The 24,201-nt window shown below is 37.5% G+C and overlaps 3 protein-coding genes across 3 annotated transcripts; 2 read left to right on the top strand and 1 right to left on the bottom strand.

Moving 5' to 3' along the window:
* The first annotated feature begins 2,734 nt into the window (after nt 1-2,734).
* LOC138900259 (uncharacterized) lies at nt 2,735-3,211 on the top strand. Its single transcript, XM_070186979.1, has one exon. It carries the CDS (start codon nt 2,735-2,737, stop codon nt 3,209-3,211), a length of 477 nt encoding a protein of 158 aa, XP_070043080.1.
* Nucleotides 3,212-10,096: 6,885 nt separating this feature from the next.
* Nucleotides 10,097-16,741, top strand: LOC104089664 (rhamnogalacturonan I rhamnosyltransferase 1). The gene is made up of 8 exons (XM_009594610.4): nt 10,097-10,968; nt 13,122-13,189; nt 13,349-13,437; nt 13,517-13,679; nt 14,008-14,297; nt 15,164-15,368; nt 15,758-15,915; nt 16,000-16,741. Exons 1-8 carry the CDS (start codon nt 10,707-10,709, stop codon nt 16,271-16,273), a joined length of 1,509 nt encoding a protein of 502 aa, XP_009592905.1. The 5' UTR covers nt 10,097-10,706; the 3' UTR covers nt 16,274-16,741.
* A 574-nt stretch (nt 16,742-17,315) lies between these two features.
* On the bottom strand, nt 17,316-22,362 carry LOC104089653 (ribulose-1,5 bisphosphate carboxylase/oxygenase large subunit N-methyltransferase, chloroplastic). Its single transcript, XM_009594598.3, has 6 exons — nt 21,785-22,362; nt 21,158-21,186; nt 19,802-20,013; nt 19,484-19,609; nt 18,557-18,961; nt 17,316-17,936 (listed from the first exon to the last, which is right to left on the bottom strand). Exons 1-6 carry the CDS (start codon nt 22,270-22,272, stop codon nt 17,721-17,723), a joined length of 1,476 nt encoding a protein of 491 aa, XP_009592893.1. The 5' UTR covers nt 22,273-22,362; the 3' UTR covers nt 17,316-17,720.
* Between the last annotated feature and the right edge of the window lie 1,839 nt (nt 22,363-24,201).

Here is a 24,201-nt window from a genome sequence, read left to right as displayed (position 1 = left end):
ATAAATAGAAATAGACACAATGATATGGGACAAAAGATATTCACTTTTAAGAAAATACATTGGCTTTATAAAGAGAATCTGGCTTTATTGCAAACATACGAAAAATACCTTTTTACTAAGATTCTTGTCTAACTTTTTCACTTGATCCAAGAACAACTTGAGTGCTCAAAGACTTATCAATCATTCATCATTATCAGAAGTAATATCCGCAAATCTCACCCTTTTTCGGGTGACTCATATGTTCTTATTTACTTAAATGTTATCCATTGTAGGGGTGAGCATTCGGTATTAGGAATTTCGGTTCGGTATTCGGTTTATCAATTGTGTATACCAAATACCATACCAAATTAATTCGGTATTGTTCGGTATTTTTTATTTTGGTTCGGTACGGTTTCGGTTTAAACCAAATCTTCATTGTCTTCCCTACTCCATTAACTAATGTAATCCATGTTGTTTGAGATTCCACCAGGCAATTCATTAATGGTATGGAACGCAGTTGCCTTTTGTGTAAGCTGAGAAGTCTCTATATGAATGAATGACCCATGGATTTTACCTTTGCACTAGTAACTGTATTTACTTGGTGTAGTTGAGCTACTCTTGAGTTCTTACCATAAAATATTTGCTGGAAGAAATACTTTTTCCACAATGGTTATGCAAACGGCAAAGGGCCCCTTTAACGGGGTTAATATTTGGTCTTAAGCCACGCTATGCTAAGGATAAGGGATTAAGAAATTAGGGGTTTTGGACTTTTGGGGGTGTGGACTTAAGGTTATTGGGCTAAAAAATAAAAATAAAGTGGGGCTTGGACTAAACTATTTCGGTATTTCAGTATAACGAAATACCGAAATATCAAAAACCCAATACCGTATATCGTACCGAAATACCGAAAAAACCGAAATCGAAATACCAAATTAATTCGGTTCGGTTCGGTTCGATTCAGAATTCGATTTTTCGGATTTTATGCCCACCGATAATCCATTGTTATTTATTGTTAGTTAATGATATCTCTCTCCTTTTGAATCATTAAATATTATTAGTGTTGTCCACATTTATTGTCATTCGACCAAACATATATGTATTATTTTATTACAAAGTCGATTATCTTGTCTTTTGGATATTAATATTAGCTAAGATTAACTCTAATTCATTTAGATCTAATTGGTTGAACACGGATCTAAAGTTTGGGTCAAACAGTTTGGCGCTGTCTGTGGGGACTTCTTACCTAATCTTTTAGTTTTCTTTAGATCTACAACTCATGTGAGTTGCTAACCTAACGAACCACAAGATTTTTTTCTTTAATTGCACGTACCGAAACTTACATGGCAGGTAACCAAGGAGATAGGACTAAAGTGACATGTGACTTCCCTGGCAACCTCATGAACGCTATTAACGAGAGCTATGAAATGTTAGGCGATGACGTGACACCCACTCCCTCCCCCAAGCGTGAGAGGTCGCTTCCCCCCATTGTAGCACAATAAAGCCAAATGAAAAAAGAGCCTCCACGTCCACAAGATAAGGGACGCCACCGGCCATGAAAAAGCTCCTCGAAGCATGGTTGACCGATACACTAGTAAGCGTGCTCAACAAACCTGCTTCATGCACGACCATAGAGACCGTAAGAGCCCACACCGTGCAACGAGCAAACGAGCAGGGCGACCAACCAGACCCTCCAACACCAGGTATAACTCATAATGTTACTAAAAATGCAGGTGACAACATCCTCGTCGTTGTTCTAAAGAGGATGGAAGAAATAAAGAATGAAAACAAAACGCTCAGAGATCAAATGAAAGAACATCAAGAACGAGTCGACAAGATACCAGGCGCCCCTAAGCTACTACCAAAGAGGGACGTCGACAGATTCATAGAGCAGCCGTATAGCGAGGAAGCAGCCCCACATGCCATACCAAAGACCTTTAAAATGTCGTCGTATCTCAGGATATATGACGGAACGACTGACCACGAAGATCACGTGACTGATTACGTCACCGCCGTGAAGGGAAATGACCTCACCAAGGAACAAATGTCCTCTATTTTGCTGAAGAAATTTGGCGAAACCCTCACAAGAGGGGCATTAACATGGTATTCACAACTACCAGCCCGATCCATAGAAACCTTCGAAGAAATGGCTGATAGGTTCATGATGGCGCATGTCTAGCCCAAGAGAGCCGAAACAAGAGTAAACGACATTTTCGCCATCAAGCAGTCCTTGGGAGAGAGACTGCGGGACTTTCTCACCCAATTTAACAGGGTAAGGATAACCCCGCCAAACGTTTTTGAAGGGATGGTAGTCACGAGCTTTTAGAATGGGTTGAGTAGAGAGGGTTCAAGAGCGACCAAAAAATTGCTGAGACGATTGATGAAGTACCCTCCAATCACTTGGGATGAAATCCACAATACTTACTATGCCGAAGACCGAGCAAATGATGACGACCTCAATGGACCAACTCGATGGCTCGTCTCGGTACAAGCCGAGCCCAGTAAAGAACTAAGAGATAACATAAGGAGGGATCACCTGGTCCCACGACCAAATAGGGAACTATATCAGCCATACATCAGGTAACACGCCTCGTCTTCCTTCCGCTATGTTGATGGCCCATCTAGGCTGAGGTCGGGGACTCACCGGAATGAGAGAGGTATATGCCCCTTATTGTTTGCTCACAACTTTTATGTGTCACCTACATAAATAGTCTATGCCTTGGAGAAACTCGGAACGAAGGTGAAATGGCCGCCAAAGATGAGGTCTGACCCGAGCACCAGAAAATCCGACGCCCTCTGTGAATTCCACCAGGAAAGCGGACACAATACGGAAGAATGCATCGCCCTCAGGCAAGAGGTTGTGAACATGTTGCGGCAAGGACACCTCAAAGAGCTGTTGAGCGATAAAGAAAGAAACAATTTCGCCAGAGGTCGTGAACGCCAAGGTCTGCCTAAGCTGCCATCACTGGCTCGCACCATCAACATGTTCATTGGCGACAACGACAACGCCTCCATCAACAACGTTAAATTCACTGCCACTCACAAGCTCAAAAGATCTATCACCCATGAGCGATATGACATACTCGAAGAAAGTATCATCTTCGACGAGTCAAATGCCAACAGTTTGACTTCCCCTCACAACGATGCTCTCGTCATTACTTTACGAATTTTAGATACTAATGTAAAACGTATCATGGTAGACGATGGGAGTGGAGCATGCATTATCCATCCCTGAGTCCTCGCCCAGATGAGACTCGAGGACAAGATAGTGTCGCGCTGCATCACACTAACCGGTTTTAAAAATATAGTTGAACGGACATTGGGCGAAATTACACTCCCCGTCTTGGCTGGCAACATAACCCTGGAGACAACGTTCGACATCATGGACCAGGCCACCACATAAAATGCCATAGTAGTAAGACCACAGATACATCCCATGAGAGTTGTCCCTTCCAGCCTATACCAAGTAATCAAGTTCCCAACACCTTGGGGGATATTCAACATACTGGGAGAACATTACACATCCCAGGAGTGATACCGCATTGCCTTAGATAGCATGACAATCCAACAAACGAAAGACAAGGAAAAAGAGGCATAACAATCAACAGGGTCTAGGTCGACGCAAGAAGAAACTAGAGACGTCATCATGGACCCCCTAATGGTCAAAGCCACGGACTCAACTATAGAAGACCTCGACCCCGTTCAATTAGACCCCAGCGACTCCACCAAAAAGGCCTACATCGGCTGCAAACTTCGAGAACCGAGTAAATTTAGCTAATTTTTAATAACTAATACGGATTTTTTTCCCTTCAGCCATGCAGATATGCCGGGAATACCCAAGGAGATATCCACACACAAATTAAACGACTATCCATTCTATCCCCCGGTAAGGCAGGTCAGACGAAAATTCAACCATGCCATCAATGATGTCGCCCACGAGGAAGTGGAGAAGCTATTAGAAAATGACTTTATCAAGGAGTCAAAATACCCCAAGTCGATAGCCAAGGTAGTGATGGTCAAAAAGAAAAAAATGGGAAATGGAGGATATATGTAGACTTCACAGATTTAAACAAAAGCAATCCCGAAGGATTCGTTCCAATTTCCACATATCGATCAACTCATCAATGCGACCGCCGGACAAGAGTTGCTGAATTTTCTAGATGCGTACTAGGGCTATAATCAGATACTTATGGAAGAAGAAGACCGTGAGAAAACCATGTTCATCACCCTCTGAGGAACATATTGTTATAGGGTTATGTCATTTGGGCTGAAGAACGCAAGAGCTACCTATCAAAGATTGGTCACAAAAATGTTCAAAGATCAGATTAGCAAGACCATGAAGGTATATATCGACGACATACTGGTCAAATCCGTAAGGGCGGAGGACCATATCGATCATTTGAAAGAAGCTTTCGACATTATGAGACGACACAAAATGAACTAAACCTAGAGAAATGCGCGTTTAACGTAGCCTCGGGGAAGTTTTTGGATTTCTTAGTGTCACAACGAGGGATCGAAGTTAACCTGAACCAAATCAAAGTTATCAACGGGATACCGGAGCAACTGACTACTAAGAAGAAAGTCCAAACATTAACTGTTGAATCGCCACCCTATCGAGATTTATCTCGCGGTCATCCGATAGATGTCACAGATTTTTTGGAGTACTCAAAAAGGATAACAGCCTTAAGTGGACATTCGGTTGCATACAAGCTCTGCGAGAGCTAAAGGCATATCTGTCGTCACCACCTCTACTCTCAAAGCTCGAACCCGTAGAACACCTCCTCGTCTACCTTGTCATTTTCGAAGTGGCAGTAAGTGCAGTACTGATCCGAGAAAGTAAAGGTACGCAATCTCCCATTTATTACATTAGCAAAACACTCGTCGACGCAGAGACAAGGTACCTACACCTCGAGAAACTGGCCCTAACACTTGTCGTAGATTCACGAAAGCTTAGACCTTATTTCCAGTGCCACCTTATCTCGGTCGTTACCACCTTTCCTCTAAGAAGCATTTTACGTAAACCCAAATTATTGGGGAGGCTGACCAAGTGGGCCATCAAGCTAAGTGAGCACAATATCACATATCAGCAGTGGCCATCGATAAAGTCACAAGTGCTCGCCGACTTCATCGCAGACTTCAGCGCAAAGATAATGTCTGAGGTCAAGAAGGAAGCCATCCAAGATTCTCTCCAAACACAAGACCTATGGGTCCTATACACCGAAAGTGCATCCAATGCTTCCAGACTACCTCCTCTGTGTTCACCAATAAGTCACGATCCATCGGGATTGTGATAGTCCTCGAACCCCCCTCCAACCTCACCTCGAGCTGGGTGAGCCCCTTGTCGATCATTCTGAGGTCATCCAAATCGACATCAGAACCTGACTCATCTCCATCTTCAGCAACATTCTTCCCCCTATCATCATTAGGCGAAGAAGCATCCACGACTGTTCGGGAGGTTGAAGCCTCCTCTTGTCGCGGAAGTGCATGGCTGCCAGCAGCAGCCACCTCCTCGGTCTCTCTCCCCTAGGAATATAGGGACATGACTTCATTAACTTCTACCGGCCTCGGGTACTCAAGACTCGGTTCAACATCATTTACAAAAATTGTCGTTGTCTCACATAACGTGAAATCCCCTTCCGCATCATTAACGGTTGAAGGGACTCCCTTACCCACGTCCACGGACCTTCTTTTTAGAGGTTGAAGATCCCCGTCACTGGGTGAGTGTTCATCATTCTCGTTAATAAGTGAAAATAGGTGAGGAGCGGAAGTCACAACAGTCAAAACATGGATGGGGCCAGAAGCGGCGACGGTTGGAATTGTGACGAAGGCAGGAGTGGCAATGGTTGAGATGGGGCCAGAGACTGAAGACATAGTGGCCCTCCTCTTCGAGAACGAAGGTACGGGGACCCTCGACCTCCTCGCAGCCCCTCTGATCGAACTTAGAGAAAAATTGAAAAGGAAGGAATCAACATAAGGGACAAACATAGACGGAAGAACCACAATGCCAACGATAAGGAAGAGACTAACTGCCGAAGGAAGAGACAACTTGAATTTCTGAGAGAAACTCGACCAGTCACGTATCCCCGCCGTATGAGGAAGGATTTGTCTGACCCAATCAGCAATATGGGTCACCATCTGGAGAGGTCGAATAGTAGCTGCAGAAAAGAAAGAGCTGATTAACCAACCCACAACAAAATGTTAAATAGAAAACGTAAACAAACACGAGTACTCTACAGTAAGGAGAGTTTCCTCCTCAACAACAACTCCGTTGTCTTCCCCCTGATCAGGGAAAACGACGTCTAAAGGGATAGAATGATCTTCCATATGGATATCAGATGGGAGGTTCGGCATTGTTGTAGAGAGAGATAAGGAAGTAGAGAAAGCAACAGAGAAGCGATAAAGTTCTACAAGGGGGAGAAGGAGTTCTGCTTAGGAAATAGAAGGAGTGTGGGAAAAATTTCAAAATCAACAAACCCCAAATTTATAAGATTTGGGGGCACCAGAATCGAAAGGGCTGATCATGATTAGCACAAAGATCAAAACGGCGAAACCAATCAAGGGCTATACGAGAATCGATGCAATACGTCGGAAAACGACGTCATCATGACGCATGACGTCATGACTTCACTCTTTCTCTTGAACCAGATGGCTCCAACAAATTATCTAGAAAATTTAAGGAATTTGAAATACGCGACCCGCAGAGAGCCACGTTACCTGATCACTAATGACCACGACCCGTATAGTCTGCTCGATAAGCTCGATCACAAACTACATTATCCGCTCATCGAACTAACCCGCGAGGACAACCTCAACAAGCGAAGGGACTAACTTTATGGGCCAAAAAATGCCTTTGATATAAGCAAGCCACGTCAGCATCAAGATAGCCTTCATCGGCTACCACGTGCTATCAGTACGACTTCAACAAAGACTTGCACAAGACCGAAGTGGTCCCATAAGATATAAAGGATGCAGTCGAAGAGTCAGTGAAGACCAAGGTCGAAGTCGAGCATCTTAGACAGAGTTATAACAACCAGTTTTAGGATAAGACACCAAAGAGAATATTCTAGTGAATATTCTCTGTACTTGTACTATTAGGATTTTAGATATATGTTCCCTATAAATAGAAAGAGACATAGTGATAGGGGACATAATATATTTACTTGTAAGAAAACACATTAACTTTATAGAGAGAATCTGGTCTTATTGCAAACATACGAAAAATACCTTTTTACTAAGATTCTTGTCTAACTTTTTCACTTGATCCAAGAACAACCTGAGTGTTCAAAGGCTCATCAATCATTCATCATTGTCAGAAGAAATATCCACAAATCTTACCCCTTTACGGGTGACTCATATGTTCTTATTTACTTAAATGTCATCCATTATTATTTATTGTTAGTTAATGTTATCTCCCTTCTTTTGAGTCATTAAATATTGTTAGTGTTGTCCATATTTATTGTCATTCGACCAAATATACATGTATTATATCATTACAAAATCGGTTATCTAGTCTTTTGGATATTAATATTATCTAAGATTGACTGTACTTTATTTAAATCTAATTTGTTGAACCCGAATCTAAATTTTGGGTCAAACAGAAAGGATCGAAAATGTAAAAACTACAAGTCTACAATTACATTCCTCTATGAAATGATTTGAAACTCGCAAGAAAATGTTAACATAATTTCGAATAAGGTTACTTGTAAAAGTTTTTGCTATCCTTTTGACATTAAGCATTTTAGCTTTTTCGAGTCAAGAATTGATTTCATTTGATGTAGTAGATATATTGTAGTTTATTTGAGGAACAGTTACACTTTATATCGCCTCGACCCAGTCCTATAACCAAAAAGAGCCCATATTTTGGGATTTTACTTGTTGGAGCCCATATTATATATATCTTGAAATAAAAGCTTCATTGTTTAACCCAAACAATCTTCACTCGTCTCCCATCTTCTCCTCTTATCTCCACTCCAGTGGCCACCTCCTCTAAGTTTGTTAAAAAGTCAAGATTTTGATATTCAAACCAAAAATTAATTTGAGAGAGTTAGAAGCTTTTCAGATCTAAAATTTATGAAAGAATCATGCTCAAATTCGAGTGGGTGCCATTGAAATTAACTAATAATAATCCGAAAAGCTTCAACCTGAAGATTTGGCTAAGTTGGACTAGTTTTCAACTCTTTGAGAACGAGTTTGGTGAGGTAAAATCGGGAAAAGTCGAACTGGGTTCTTGATTTTTGTCGAAATTTCTTCAAGATTGAAGTTCTGGACTGAGATTTTGAGCCTATTTAAATTTATGAGTTTTTTTTTTGTACAAACCTGAGGAAGATGTATTTTGGTCGAAAAAATCAAATGGGTGTTGATTAATACCGGTGAAATCAGTTAAGTGAAGCTACAAATATTCAAAAAGCTTGTAGTAATTAACTTGAATCTAGAGTACCGGGTTGAATTGAGTTTATATATGAAATATATTATTATACATTTCATATACGAGTTTATACAAAATTATACATTTTTTTTATACATGTACAACATATGTGGACTTAAAACTGAAATTAAAAATTTTCTCACTTTTTCTCACACAATTGATGCATTATAGTTGGTTTGCATTGTTGTAGTTGCAATATGAATGTATATGCTCAATTTAAGTTGGTTGTGTGCAAAAAATAAAAAATCACATGTAGATTTGTGAAGTCATATTGTGAGGTTTCATGCTTAAAATGACGGAACCTAGTTGGACTGAACTTTTCTGCAATTATCTCTTTATTTGAGACTAAAAAACAACGAAAAGGAATCGATCAACCATTTCCTTCTAAATTCACTCCATCAATACCAAAGAGATATTCATAATAGAATTTAATCATTATGATTTAAGGTAAGTACTATAGTACTCCCTATTTCATCAATACCAAAAGAAGTTTCCATTCTATGCTATGGCGAATAAAAACACCAACAATTAGGTAATTATTACATTGTTAACGTATTTAATTCCTATAAATAAATTATCCATCAAAATACTTGTTTTATTTTAGCCTTTTAAAAAAAAAATAGTGGATTACAAAATAATTAACCTCTCACGTGTCATTCTAAAATCTTTAAATTCCATACACCAAACCACGCACTATCTGGCGTGATATAGGTCAAAGGGAATCTTTCTTTCTCTTTTGTTTATTTAAGAGGAAATTGTTTATTTAGAAGAAAGAGAATTCAGAATTGAATGTTGATTAATTTAATCACAAGTTCAAGCAAGCTTTATTCCACTTGATTTGACTTATAAACTAAAACAATTTACTGCTGTCATTAATATTTGTTGGAGGAAGGAAGCTTTGATTTAGTGATTATTATCAAGTTAACGTATAGAAGTTTAGGTTTAATCCCTGTTTAAGAATGCATTTGTATTCAACTTACATAATATTCAATTTATATATATTTTATTTGACTAGATATAAAATTTAAATAATATCTTCTCGGTCGAGCATTATGGTAGTATGTTAGTAGGTAGTCGAACGTTCTTCATATGTCTTCTCAGTTCGATAGCATTAGTGTTAGTATGATATCTCTTTATTCTTAGATTGTTATTACTAACTAGTGTCTACTTGCTTTCTTGGCTTCGGTCTTCTTTTTTTTAATCTTGTTGTTGCTATTTGTTGTCGTTACTTATTTTCATTGATTTCTTTCTTTAACCGAGAGTTTATCGAAAACAGACTCTCTGTCCTTCCAGGACAGGGGTAAGCTACGTATCCTTCCTAAACGCCACTCACAGAAATTCACTGAATTTGTTATTATCGTTGTTGTTGTACAAAATTTAAAAATATAAATAAGACTTTTGAATCAAACTAAATATATGTACAACATGCCAAAAATATGCTTTGAATGTTATGCTCAAATAAGTCATGTCATTTCTATAGAGATGAAATGTTATTAATTAAAAATTTAAAAAATATAAAAATGTGACATTTCTCTGGAGTAGACAAAAAATGAAAATCATCCGCTGGTGGAGTTATAATTTTTCCATTACTATGTTTTTGAGAGTGTTAATTTACACAATTGTATAAGAGTGCTAATTTAATAAAAGGGTACATTTATTGGGTAAAAAATTAAAAGCTAAATAGTTAATTTATTGTTTCTTTCTTGAAATATTCTGAGATCTCCCATCTCTGCCATTCTCTTTCTTATTAGATCCCTGCAACGAAACCTGAAGACAGATACAGTATTCTTTTAAATCTTTTTATAGAGAAGAAAACTTTCAATAAGAAGATCGCAAAGGAAAATTCATTTAAAGCAATATTGACTCTTGTCCCTACTACACCTTTCTTCTTCTGCTGCATTCTAAAAAACTTAAATTTACTTAATTTCATCACCGCTTCTCATCTTTTACTTCATTCATATATTTCCCATTTTCCCATTTCTTGATTTTTCTCGAAAGTTCAAATCTTTTCCATATTGGGTCTTGAAAAGCTCAGATTTTTTCCCCATATTGGGTTACTTTTCGTTTTTGTCTTGAATCTTTTAGTCAATCTGGGTAGGAATTTCCCATTTCTTGGTTTTGCTCCAAAGTTCAAATCTTTTCTATATTGGGTCTTGAAAAGTTCATTTTTTTTCATTTGGGTGTTGAATCTTTGAGTTAATCTGGGCCAAGAATATACCATTTTCCAATGTGGTTAAAGTTTTTATGCCATTGTGTATTATTATCACATGCATGGGAAGATTTGAGGGGTGTGATGATTTGAGAAATGGAGGTTAGATCTGAGAGTGAGGTACATATTAGAAGTGAAAAAGTACCATTACAACAAGGGCAAGTGATACAGAGAACAAGATTAAAAGTTTGGTTCATAAGGGTTTGTTCCAGCATTTTGATATGGACATGTTTGGTTCAGCTTATTGCTGTTTGGGAACTTTATCATCCACGTTTATTTTCTGGTTTTACTGGATATACTAAGCTCTCTCTTCATGTTGAAGAGACTTTGCCTTCTCCTTTGCCTCTTCTTCCAGCTAGTGAGTTTCTGTGTGCTTGAATCTTTATTAGTTATAGTATGATTTTTCATTAGCCTTTAGTTAGTTAATTAATGGCATTGAAGTATGTGTCCGACTTGTTTCGGACTGAGGCGTAGTTGTTGTTGTTGTGAGGTCATTGAAGTGTGTGATATGTTTGCTGTATATTAAGTTGTAGTATAGCGGTGAGTATTCCCGCCTGTCCGTTATCAGTTAATGTCATTGAAGTATGCCTTAGAACTTGTTTGGCACTGAGGTGTAGTTGTTGTTATTTTTGTTGTAATGTCATTGAAGTGTGTGATCTGTATGATGTGTATTAAGTTGGTTGTGATTCTTTAGCTGATAACCGAACACCAATGAAAACAAATGATTCATATGGATGAATACCTACTAGTTGGGATTAAGACATAGTTGTTGTTGTAATGTTATTGAATTATGTGATCTGTTTGCTGTGTATGAAGTTAGTTGTAATTCTTTAGCTAATAACTGAATACCAATAAAAGCAACTGATTCATATGGGTGAATGCCTACTAGTTGGGATTAAGACATATTTGTTGTTGTAGTGTCATTGAAGTATGTGATCTGTTTGCTGTGTATCAAGTTAGTTGTAATTCTTTAGCTAATAACTGAATACCAATGAAAGCAAATGATTCATATGGGCGGATACCTACTAGTTGGGGTTAAGACAAAGTTGTTGTAATGCTATTGAAGTATGTGATCTGTTTGCTGTGTATTAAGTTAGTTGTAATTCTTTAGCTAATAACTAATTACCAATGAAACCAAATGATTCATAGAAACTTGTACGTGAGATTTAGAGAAATTTTTGTTTTTGAGTACCCCTTACTTGCCGAAAAAGTCAAAGGTTTAGTATTTGAATGAAGTCGACCTAAATAGAACGGAATGGAAAAAGAGGATTTATTATATAATTGACTCCAACTAGTTTGAGGTTGAGGCCAGTTGACTGATTGATTCATTGACTGACATAGATTAAACAAAAAAGGAAAACGAAAGAGAAGGACCTGAATGTGGTTTTGCTAGTGTGTGAGATCTGATGATTTGGAAATTCAACCTTAACAGATCTGTAATCTAGACAGAACTACCGATGAGATGGTATATTAGTCAGTTTGTCTTCTCTATTTTAATTTTGTCACTTTGGTGTCCAAATGCCAGCATAAAGGTTTTTAGTTAGAATTAGGTAGAGTTTAAATTTGCTTCCGAATATCTTCTTTTTGTCCCAAATTGGGATCCATTTAATGGTATTTCCCTCTGGTAATTGGTTTACTTTGCAGGGGTGCAATTAGATTTCCGTATACTTGGTCCCGTAATCTTGAGACTTGCTGCTGTAACCATTCTGAAAAATGGAACCATTATACTAAATATATTCGGAAAAGCTAATGAAGTTACCACATCTGAAATATCGAACCTTAAACTAATGTTCCTCGACTGACTCAGCATAGATCCAGTGAGTGACTTCGCGCGCCAGAATATATGTACTTTTTCCATTTAAAAGAAATATATTCTGATAAGCTAATGAAATCAATCATTGGATCTATGCTAAGCCAGTCGGGGAACAATCAATTGGATTAGTAGGAAGCATTTTCTAGAGATAAAAACAAAAAACATTGTGTTCCCTTGAAGGAAAGGCGAGAAAGGGACTGGATGAAAGACTTTCCTCTCTAATCCTCTCTGTAGCATTCCTTATTACAGCTTACTTTTTTTAAGACAGAATTTTCTTAATTCGAAATAGAGTGAGAAGTCTCAATCTTCTAATTTTCCCAGGGTTAGTCGTCTAGCATTAGTCGTAAAAGTATAAACACAAAATTTTCTGAAGTTTTTGAGCAAATTAATGCTGCTAAACGAAATGTCTCAACAGTAAGGAAGCAATAAAAAGAGAAAAAGAAATGTCTCTACCATAAGGAGCTAGATGTGAACACACTTTTAGGGATGATTAGTGCTGTTTTGCGTCAATTAAAGATTTACTTAATTATCTAAAAGAAATTTATATCTGCCGTTGTACTAACTGAACATTTAGTGACCAAAAGTACCATCACCCAGTCTCATACGTGTAACATATTAATAGGAACTGTATCTTTCTTTGAGTTTCAAATTCTGCGCCTTCTAACATATATAAAACGTTGATACATGATATTATGCAGGAAATTATACAAATAATGGGTTTCTTCAAGTGTCCTGCAATGGTGGCTTGAATCAAATGCGTGCAGCCGTTAGTATTTGTTCTTTTGCTTTTCTTTATACATTAATATTCAATTCAAATAGCAAGAAAGTTGGGAACTCTGGAAACTGTATTCAAACTAAAGTAGGCTCCCATAATTTCAATTCATACTCCTAATCTGTAAATAATTCGCTATTTTTTTGAGTGTAGATCTGTGACATGGTGACTGTTGCACGGCTTCTGAATCTAACTTTGGTTGTCCCAGAGCTTGATAAAGCATCTTTCTGGGCAGATCCTAGGTAATTCTGGTGTTATGTAGATGTGTTTCTTTGACCTATTGCTTCGTGTTTTATAACAGCTTGTAACATTTCTTGGCAGCAATTTTGATGATATTTTTGATGTGAGACATTTTACTGCTTCACTAAGAGATGAAGTTCGGATAATAAAGAGATTGCCAAAGAGGTTCAGCAGGAGATATGGATACCAACCACTAGTAATGCCTCCTGTTAGCTGGTCAAACGAAAAGTACTACTTGCAACAGGTTTATCTACTTGTTTCTGTAATACATTTTTATTATATTTCATGATTGACCTACATAGTTGATTCTTCTTCATGATTATGGACATTGTCATTTGTCGTCACTTAGAAGACTAGTGCTTAAATCATAAAGCATTGGCGCGATACATCTCAACTTGCAAAGTACCGTTGTGTTTGCTGTATGTAATTTCATGTGCTGCTTTTGATATTGGAATCAGTCTGTATACAATGATTCTAATACCTTGATAATTGAATATTTCACCTCTGTTGCAATTTATGCATAAGCTACATTTGTTTATCCTGCTCTAATGCATTCGGACTACACAATGCAGATTCTGCCTCTCTTCAGCAAGCATCAAGTGATACATTTCAACAAGACAGATACTAGACTAGCAAACAACGGGATGCCTCCTGAGCTTCAAAAACTCAGATGTCGGGTGAATTTTCAGGCACTGAAATTCACTCCAGAGATCGAGGCTTTGGGAGAAAAATTGGTACATATGCTTCAGGCGAGAGGACCATTTGTAGCATTGCATCTACGATATGAGATGGATATGTTGGCATTCTCTGGTTGCACTCATGGCTGCACTGAAGAGGAAGCTGAGGAGCTCAAACGGTTAAGGTGATCATCTAAGAACGGCTTTTGTATTTTAGTTTTATTTTCTTTTTTCTTTTTCTTTTAAAATCACATGGAAAGGAGTTGTCTAAGAAAACTTACAATCTCTCAGAATCCCTGCAGACTTAGCACGGATTCTAAGTAAAACGAAGTACTTAGTTAGGATTAAGGCCTAGTTGGTTGGTACACTTAACATTAAATCTGGTGATTTTCAAGTGTCGCTTTAGTTTGTTTAGATATTTGTATGTCAGCAGAAATTTGTGGAGAGCTCAAGTGTTTAGAGGGATCCCTAATTTATGGTAAAAGGCTAATTGTCGAGTATTGGAATGAGAGGAACATTGAGGATTCTTATGTCCGATCCCAACCACGTTTGGGTTGAGGCATAGTTGTTCTTGTTCTTTCAAGATCTCTTTGTGCAAAAAATATATAATTCTGCCTAAATCGCTAATTCGAACCAGGCACAAAGAGGGAAAACACGGGTGGTATTTTACGATTTCCATATGCACAGACTTACATTAGTGGTCAACAGCCAGATCAAATTTTGCTATATAAGGACCTGTCTAGTATCAAAGATTTGGTCCCAACTTTTCGGCTTACTTGCTTTTGGTGTTTGTTGATTGAGACGATGTTGCAGCATTTATGTAACTCCATGTAATTTTTCAGCATATGGGCCCGACAGCTAAAATGCAGCTTGATGGTAGCAGTAGTGCTCATGAATTTGATGTTTAACATTGTTGAATGATTTAATGGTTTCACTTGGTTCTCCCACTCCGACCAATACAATTTTCTCTATTTCACCCTTTCGTCTTGACCAACGCGGAAACCTGTTGTCTATATAGTAAACTCCGTTCTGGTTCCCGTTGTTTCCTCAGGTATGCATTCCCATGGTGGAAGGAGAAAGAGATTATATCTGAGGAGAGGAGATCTCAGGGCTTGTGTCCCCTCACCCCAGAGGAGGCAGCTTTGATTCTGCAAGCGTTGGGTTTTGAAAAAGACATACAAATATATATTGCATCTGGTGACATTTACGGAGGTGAAAGGAGGCTTGCTGCTTTGAGAGCTGCCTTCCCAAAGATTGTAAGTGATTAGTGCTACTCTACTCTAATTGTGTCTTTTGCCGAGACATCTAAACTACCAATCTTAGCGCTGTTACTTAAAACATTTATCGATAACTTGCTGCTTGTAATAGGGAAAAGGTGGCTTAGCCAACATTTCTTATAATCTATTGCATGTGTTCTATTGTTCATTGACAGCACAACATGCTTTGAGACATTTGAACTTGGAAATGTGGAATTTGTGCTATGTATTGGAAAATGTTCGATGTGTTCTACTGCCAGCTTTTATGGCTGAGGAGTTGTTGTGGCTAATCTTTACATCTAAAACTGGAAACTTTTAGCTGATTATTCTTTTATCTATCAGCATGGCATGTGATTGATATAAGCTATAATTTTATGCTCAAATATCAGGTGAAAAAGGAAATGCTGCTTGATCCTGGGGAGTTGCGGCAGTTCCAGAATCATTCATCTCAGATGGCAGCCCTCGATTTTATAGTGTCAACTGCTAGTAATGTATTTGTTCCTACTTATGATGGGAACATGGCTAAAGTTGTTGAAGGTCATCGTAGGTACATATTACCTACTGTGCTGTTAATGATTCTGTAACGTTAACAACTATTTTGTCAAAGGAATCCTGAATAGATCCGTTGCAGGTATCTTGGTTTTAGAAAAACCATTCGATTGGATCGCAAAAGACTTGTACAGCTGTTAGATTTGCATCAGAACGGAACACTTACGTGGGATGAGTTTACAGCTGCAGTCCGGCAGTCACATGAAGGAAGAATGGGGCAGCCGACTCGTCGCAGAGTTATTGCAGACAAACCAAAAGAAGAAGATTATTTCTATGCAAATCCACAGGAGTGTCTGTGTGAGAGTGCAAGATGTGATGATTTGTTAGGCCCTGATAATTCAACTGAGGTCCAATGAAATATGCGATTCGGAGCATGTCTTGCATGGATATTTAGTCCATGGTTATGCACAGGCATTTCGTGAAGAAAGCTAAGCGAAAGGCGTAACATTGTTGGTATACACACTCGAGATCCGTTAGCAAAAGGCCAGAATGCGGCCTTGGGTCATCAGGCATTTTGGAGAGGTGTTTTTCCGTAGATGGGTAGTTTATTACTGGGAGAAGCAAGAGAAAAAAAAAATGAAGAAACCAAATGTGTCATACTTGTCAAAAAGAAAAGAAAGTGTCATGTTAATGTGTTCATTCATTTTTGTTCATAATTTGCTCTCTTCAACAAGTTGAACTGTGCTGACTGTCACATGATACAACAATTATTTACAGGAAGATAACCCTTGTTACAATTAAATTTGCTATAATTGTGGAGCAAACAGTGTAACAGTTTGAATATTTATCTAAATGTCATGCCCAAAAAAGGAAGTTGAAACAAATTCTGAATTTGATGACCATAGATTCATCAGTTCTAGTGCATCTTTTGTTTGAAAGCAAGAGGAAGTAGTGAACTAGTATAAAAATCATTTCATAAAAAGGTTCAAGTTAGTTATACTATTAGTGTAAAGATTTTTCACATTTTTTTGTGTAGTTAAACCCAATGTTCTTAAAAGCGAGAAGTGCAAAAAAGTGATAAGGTCTACTGGGTTTGAAGTGAAAAGCGAGAAGTGGAGCGCATGTGTTCTTTGAAGTGAAGTGAAGCGCACAATTCGTGACATTAAAAAATATCAAAAACATATAAATGTAGTACTATAGTGATCTAATTGCAGTTAAAATAGCTAATTTCAGTACCCAATATACAACAATGTGGATATTAATCCAACCAACTCTTCAAAGTTAAGATTCAATAAATCAACTGTAACTAATTGGTACACTTTGCACACGTCATGTTTGACATGCACATTTCTATAAAGTGCATGGCTTTACCCGTGAAGTGATAACCCCTCGCTCTGCATTGCTAAGGTGGCTTTTAATAACATTGGTTTAACCTGTGGTAGTATGTAAATTGCAATGTTTATCATAAAAATTTACCAGTAATTATTTTGTTACTGATGGTGTAAATTTCTTTTATATTGTCAATACATAAATGTGAACTCTTCAATAAGTAACATCTTTAGATCTGAGGACCAATGGGAAGATAATGGTGGCCTCAATCAAAGGTTTCACTTGCTTAGACTAATCTTAAACACAATAAGACTAAAACCTTGAAATAATCTGATGACTGATGTTATCTTCTGAACTCTTCTGTCCTGAAGAATTCTGATGCTTGAGGATTTCACAAGAAGATAATATAGAACCGCTCTTTCATTATTTACATCAGATAAAAGCAACCTCTCAAGTCCAAGCTGTAATAACTCAACTAGACTGATCATAAGATCAGCAGGTGCACAAAGCATCCCGCATTCAGTAGAAGTGTCCTTACTTTGGCTCCCAAAATATGATATCTCCTTGCTCTCCAACAAGGCCAAGATCTTTAAGCCTCCTTTCCCCGTAGTATTCTAATTCATCTAGTTCCAGTTCCCTTTCCCTAAAGATATCGTCGATTTGTTTCAATACCCTCTTCTCCCCCAATCTTATCCCAACTGCTATCTGAAGCCTTGTACTGAGGTTTCCTTCCTCCATCAGTTTCTCATCCTGCAATACACAGTATTCAATGCCGGAAATAAGACCACATGTACTACATAGTGGAGAAATAAAGCGGTTTATTCATAGCATTTAGTAGAATAGTTTGAGGTAGGTGACAATGAAACATGCATGACCAAAATAAAGTAGGACAAGTTGCAATGCAATAGTGACGGAGCCAGAATTTTCACTAAAGGGGGTCGAAAAATAAATAAGTAAACCCATGAAGCCAAAGGGTGTCAATATGTAGTATATATCCAGTCAGAACTCTCTATAACCCCTATCATTTATAGCAGCACTTTACTATAATGGCCAAGTTTTCTTTGAAACCAGTTTTTCATATTGTGTTATAATATATGTTTTCTATAACAACACTTCACTATAGCAGCAAAAAAATGTCGAAACAGACGCGGCTGTTATAGAGAGATTTGATTGTACAACAACAACTAACCTAGTATATTCCTACAGTGTGGTATTTGGGGAGGGTAGTGTGTACGCAGACCTTACCCCCACATAAAAAAAAAATGTTACCTAGCTACATAGTGTATATTTCCGACAAAGGGGTGTGTACATGTGGCTCCACCACTGAAGGCAATGCAACTCAACTGATACTTCTAATGATGTAAATTTACCTCTTCAATTGTGGTGTGATAGCCAGAAAGTGCAGATTTGCATGCATCTCGTACGACTTTACATATGAGCTCCTCATTTGCTCTGCTAACAGGCAAACCAAGATGACCCCAAACGGAATTTCTGAAAATTGATTCTAGTAGGAAAGCATCAGTTCCGCCTAGGGCAACCAGCCTCAGATATGGAATCATAGTAGGAGGGAGAGATTGTCCAATCTTTATGTCAAAGTAAGCAGTTTCTCCTATGCCATTTGTCTCTGCTATATCCAGCTTGTCTCCATAAAACTCGTCAGACTCTGATATTTCTAATGTTAACGTAAATGCATCACGAGCTGAACTTGGTTCGATGAAACCATAGTCAAGCGCCATATCAGCATTACTTTTGTTCAGGTCATATTGAATGAAAAGCTGTCAAATCACCACATCTATACAAGTGAGCTATAGCAATTAGATGACCCAACAACAACTGCTACATAACACATGCAATTACGAGGCACGAAGTAATGAATATTATTTTTCACAATATGCTAGCTTTTCCTTGGCGCAACCGGTAAAGTTGCTGCCATATGACCAGGAGGTCACGGGTTTGAGTTGTGGAAACAACCTCTTGCAGAAATGCAGGGTAAGGCTGCGTACAATAGACCCCTGTGGTCCGGCCCTTCCCTGAACCCCAGGCATAGTGGGAGCTTAGTGCACCGGGCTGCTGTTACAATGTTAGCTTTTCGATGAACAAGAAGCAGAATAACTTGTCCAGCTAGTTGATCTGTCTAGTGAAGAGACAACAACAACAACAACAACCCAATAAAATTCCACTAATGGGGTCTGGGGAGGGTAGTGTGTACGCAGACCTTACCCCTACTCCGAAGGAGTAGAGAGGCTATTTCCGAAAGACGAGTGAAGAGAGTTTCTGAATTTTGAAGAACTCCTTACCTGGTCTCCAGCTTTCAGTTTCAATGGACTTCGTAAAGAAAATAACAAATCCCACGAGAACAGACCGGCTGGTCCCCTAACTTCATGCGCGTGATCTTCTGTTGTCACTCTGGCATTGTGGTTTGTCTGACAATTAAACCATGTATATGACATTATTCACCAATTGATGTATAGCCAAAAGTATGATGATATGCAATATCCAAAGATAACTTTAACAAACAAAGAAATTCTGTTAACTTTCCTCGGTCTCAATTGATACTCGTTTGTAAGTAGTCATTCATCACTATCTAAGTGATTTTCATTTACCTAGAATCTTACCAGGTCAGCAAAGGGGACGAGAATAAGATTTTGATTCCGAAGACGGGAAAATGCCCTTGATCTGAGTATTCCAAATGCCCAGAAGAAATCATCCAAAGTTATAGGAAAAGGGAAAAGCTGCTTGTTACGAAGTATGACTTCTTCTTCCACTTTTTGAAATTCATTTTGCACATAATCTTTCACACTCATCGTCGTGCTTAACAGTTGAGTCCCTGCAAACCATAGCACGGCAAACAAATTAATCAAAAGTACTGGGAAAGAACCTTAATTATCATTTGGCCAAACAAGGAGAAACTCATTTCTTATCTAAGAGCCGTTTCATCTTCGCTTATAGACAATGGCATCCCATTCTACATATTGGTTATGGAGTATAATCAAGAAAATCATGTAACTATCCTATATAAAGGCAAACCGATTTCTTTAACGAAGTCATAAGAGATCACAATTTCATAGGTCACAGGAAAATCATCAACTAGCCTTCAACATAATACAAGATTGCATCCAAAGCTGCAAAGTGCAGACCAAGTTCAAGAGATTATGTAACCAATTAATAACAACTCTTAATACTGCCAGAATTATTAGACAATAAAAATAATAAAACAATGAGTGTGAGCGTTGATGAAATGGTAAGAGTTTCGCTTTGGTAGCAGAACAGTCACGGGTTTTAAGGCACGAAAACAAACTCCTGTGTAAATGCAAGGGGAAGACCACGAGTGCTTTGTCATGGAGTAAGACCTTTAGTAATAAAAAAGAGTAAGTTTTACGCAATCAGGTCATTTATAACGTAATTATAGGTAAACCTCGACAATAAACATTATGTATTTAATAACTTGGTAAAAATGATAATTAACCAATCAACAACAACAATAACAACAAACCCACTGAATTCTCACAAGTAGGGCCTGGGGAGGGTAGTGCGTACGCAGACCTTACCCCTACTTTGAAGGGCAGAGAGGTTGTTTTCGATAGACCCTCGTCTAAAGAGAAGATGAAAAGAAGCAGTGGCAACAAGTAGTAATAACAATAAGATATTAAGAAAATTGAAGAGAAAGATAGTAATCAACAATATGTAACAACAGAAATCTACGAATAAGAAGGATTAATTCTGTAAAACAATGAACAAAAAAAATCTGCAGTTTTACTTATAAGGCAATTATCGGTAAATCTCAACAATAAATATTACATAATTAGTAACCTAGTAAAAATGAAAACTAACATGCTATCACACGTTAAACTTAACTACACCGATAGCGTACAAATTCTTTATATTATCATCAGTGCATATAACTTAACTCTGTAACATAAACATCTCCAATTTTCTTATTAATAGCATTTTGTACAAGGAAACCAAATTACCTTGAATCTCAGAGAGCTCCTCTTCAGACCTGCACTGGAATAACATACAAAGCAACCTTCATCAGCAACATAACTTCCTAATACAATAGTATTTATTATACAAAACAACAACAACTAACCCAGTGTATTCTCACAAGTGGGGTCTGGGGAGGGTAGTGTGTACGCAAACCTTACCCATACCTTTAAGAAGACAGAGAGTTTGTTTCCGGTAGACCCTCGGCTCAGGAAAGATAAAAGAAAAGGGCAACAACAAGCAAACCAATTGGAAAACTGAAGCGAAAATACAAGACTAATACAAAGTAATGCAGTCAGAAAACCGAAATGAAAGCAATAACAAGTACTAATAGAAGTCTAAGAATAAGAAAATACACAACAGATACTAAGCAATGCTATGTTGCTCGGACTTTCCGAAAATGTGCGTGTCGGATACTCCAAAAGTAGTATATTTTTGGAGGATCCGATACGCACCCATCAACATTTAGTATATTTTTGGAGGATCCGATACAGATGCGGCAACTGTTTTGGAGAGTCCGCACAGCGTAGAAGTAATGTAATAAAGCTACTATTACAAACAAGGGACAAAAAATATTATTAAAAAAAAAGAAAAAAAAAGAAGGGCAAACCCACCAATATATAGTAGAATCAGTAGACTTTGGAAGAACATCCATATAATATTTCCACTTGGAATCATCTCTCCACTTCTCTCTAAGCAAGAAAAGTGCAACAGAAATCCAAGGTTTCAATCCACTACACACATTCCCAATTTCAGATTCAGCAACTGCATCTGGATTAATCCAAAATCTTTTAGGCACTTGTAAAACAGTTTCACCTTTAGCTATATCTCTTTTAGCAACAAGTCCTAAACCTTCTGGTACAATTCCTGGCTTTACCGGTGTCTTTGTTGTTACAACCCCTTCTTTACATAGCCATTGCCAAAATGTTTGCACTGGTTGTGGTATTTTTGGGTCAAGTTCTGTTAACTGAAGTGAATTTATCAAGATTGTTTTTTGGTAAGTGTAAAAAGTTTGATGATGCTTTGTTCTTGATTTTGTGGTTTTGAGTGGACAGAGGAAAGAAGAAGAAGGTAAAGGGTGTACAGAGAAAACAGAAGCCATTTTTCTAGCTTTGTTTCCCTCTTGCTACTGAGTGCAGGTTGAGATACTCGCTTTACGGTTGCTAGATTTCCAGATGAGGTTGTTATACAGTTAACACACGACCTTTTTTCTTTTTTCATTTTTTTGTACTTTGAGTTGCATTTGCGGTAATTCTGTCAAACTAGGTGACGTTATTTTCCTTTAAGCAACTAATATTCTCTTTCACCCCACTTCTAAAATCACCTTATTTTAAAAATTATTTTTAAAAGTATTTTTGAAGAAATATTTTTAATAAGAATTAATTTGTATTTGGCTAATCAATTTGAAAATTATTTCTGGGTAACAATTAGTGTTTAGCCAAGTTTTAAAAAAAGTATTTCTAAGTATATTTTTTTTTCAAAAGTAACTTTCAAAAAGTACTTTTGTGGATAAACTAGTTTTTCAGCTTCCCAAAAATAACTTCTGTTTCTACTCAAAAATATTTTTTTCCTTCAAAAAACTTGGCCAATTTACCTTAACTTTCAAAAAAAAAAATACTTTAGGCAAAAAACAAAAATAATAATAAAACTAATTTGGCCAATCAGGCTACAAGCAAGGAGCATTTTCTATTTTTTTTATCCATTGCTTTCATTAAACAATATTATTATCAATTTTAATTTTATTACATCAACAATACACGATTTTTTTTTATATTGTCAAGTCATCTAAAATATTATTACAAGTATTTGTCCTTTATAAGAATAATTGGTAACCTGTAAAAAATAAAACAGACAAACTGCTATAATAGTTAAATTATACTAATCATTATACTATTTACTGTAAATAAGCTAAAACCCTAATAATAAATGCATCATCTCCCTTTCTGAGGATTTTACCTTTTGAATTCATTGCCATAAAAAAAACTCTTCTTCGTTAATTGCAATAAGTCAACATATAAAAGTTTAGAAACTATGGCATCCAACTTTTTAAGAAGTTTATTTTTTAACATTGGTTCAAAAGTAAAAGAACTAAATACTAATCCAATAAGAGATTATGAAGAAAGAATAAGATCTTCAAAACAGGTTGCATCCCACATCGTTAGTTTAGCATAGTATTTATCACTTTATATTTGATAGAGAAGAGAACCAATATCGCCGAGCTCAGTTACGTGGGCTTGTAACTCAAGTGTGGGCATTAATGTGGTGGAATATTGGGCCTGTTCAGATGGCAGGGTTTGGGTGGCTAAATTCTGGCCTGCCCTATCCAAGCTCAGAGTTGGGTCATGGGGCTCAAACGAAGGTGTGGGCTGCTTGGCTCTCCTAAAGTGGGGTGGACTGCGTGAGGCTGGTTTCACAGAGCAACGAATAGCTCCCGCTCTGTGCAGTGGAAGGATAACAGGCCGGCGTCATCTAAGCCCAATAAATGCCTGATGGGCTGCTCTAATTAAACCACCACTTTTTTTGGGCTGAAAAACTAAAGCGCGGCCCAGTCTACCCGATTAAGGTTTTGGAATTCTTTTGTTTGGTCTTCGTCTCAGTATTTCTTTTCACTTTTTTCAGAAAAAATCACAAAGAAAAACAAGCTTAATATTTATTTCAGGTAAATGGAAAGGAAAAATTATAAAAGGCTAAAAATATGTAAAGTTTAAAAGTATAGTTGTTCAATTTGGTTTTTTGTTACATTCATTTATATATCATTTATCAGGGAACTCAAGTACTCAACTCTAAAATAGTTCGCTTACACCTAGATTTTGTGATCCTTTTTGCACTTTAGGTGATAATATCCTGGCATTTATGAGAGTTCAATTTTTTATATATCTGATGCTAGTTTATCATTAAGGTTCTACCACCCTTTACCCTGTTTAAAACACCTTTAATTCTAGAACGATAAAAACTTATCCGCACCGCATAGGCAAGATGTAAAGGAAAAAAGATCTGTTTTTCTGAGATAAGAGTGCAACATGTAAACCAA

Source organism: Nicotiana tomentosiformis, chromosome 10 (genome assembly GCF_000390325.3).
Source record: "Nicotiana tomentosiformis chromosome 10, ASM39032v3, whole genome shotgun sequence".
Classification (NCBI taxonomy): domain Eukaryota; kingdom Viridiplantae; phylum Streptophyta; class Magnoliopsida; order Solanales; family Solanaceae; genus Nicotiana; species Nicotiana tomentosiformis.
Note: the sequence above shows the minus strand (reverse complement) of the source record. Positions and strands in the feature narration are given on the sequence as shown.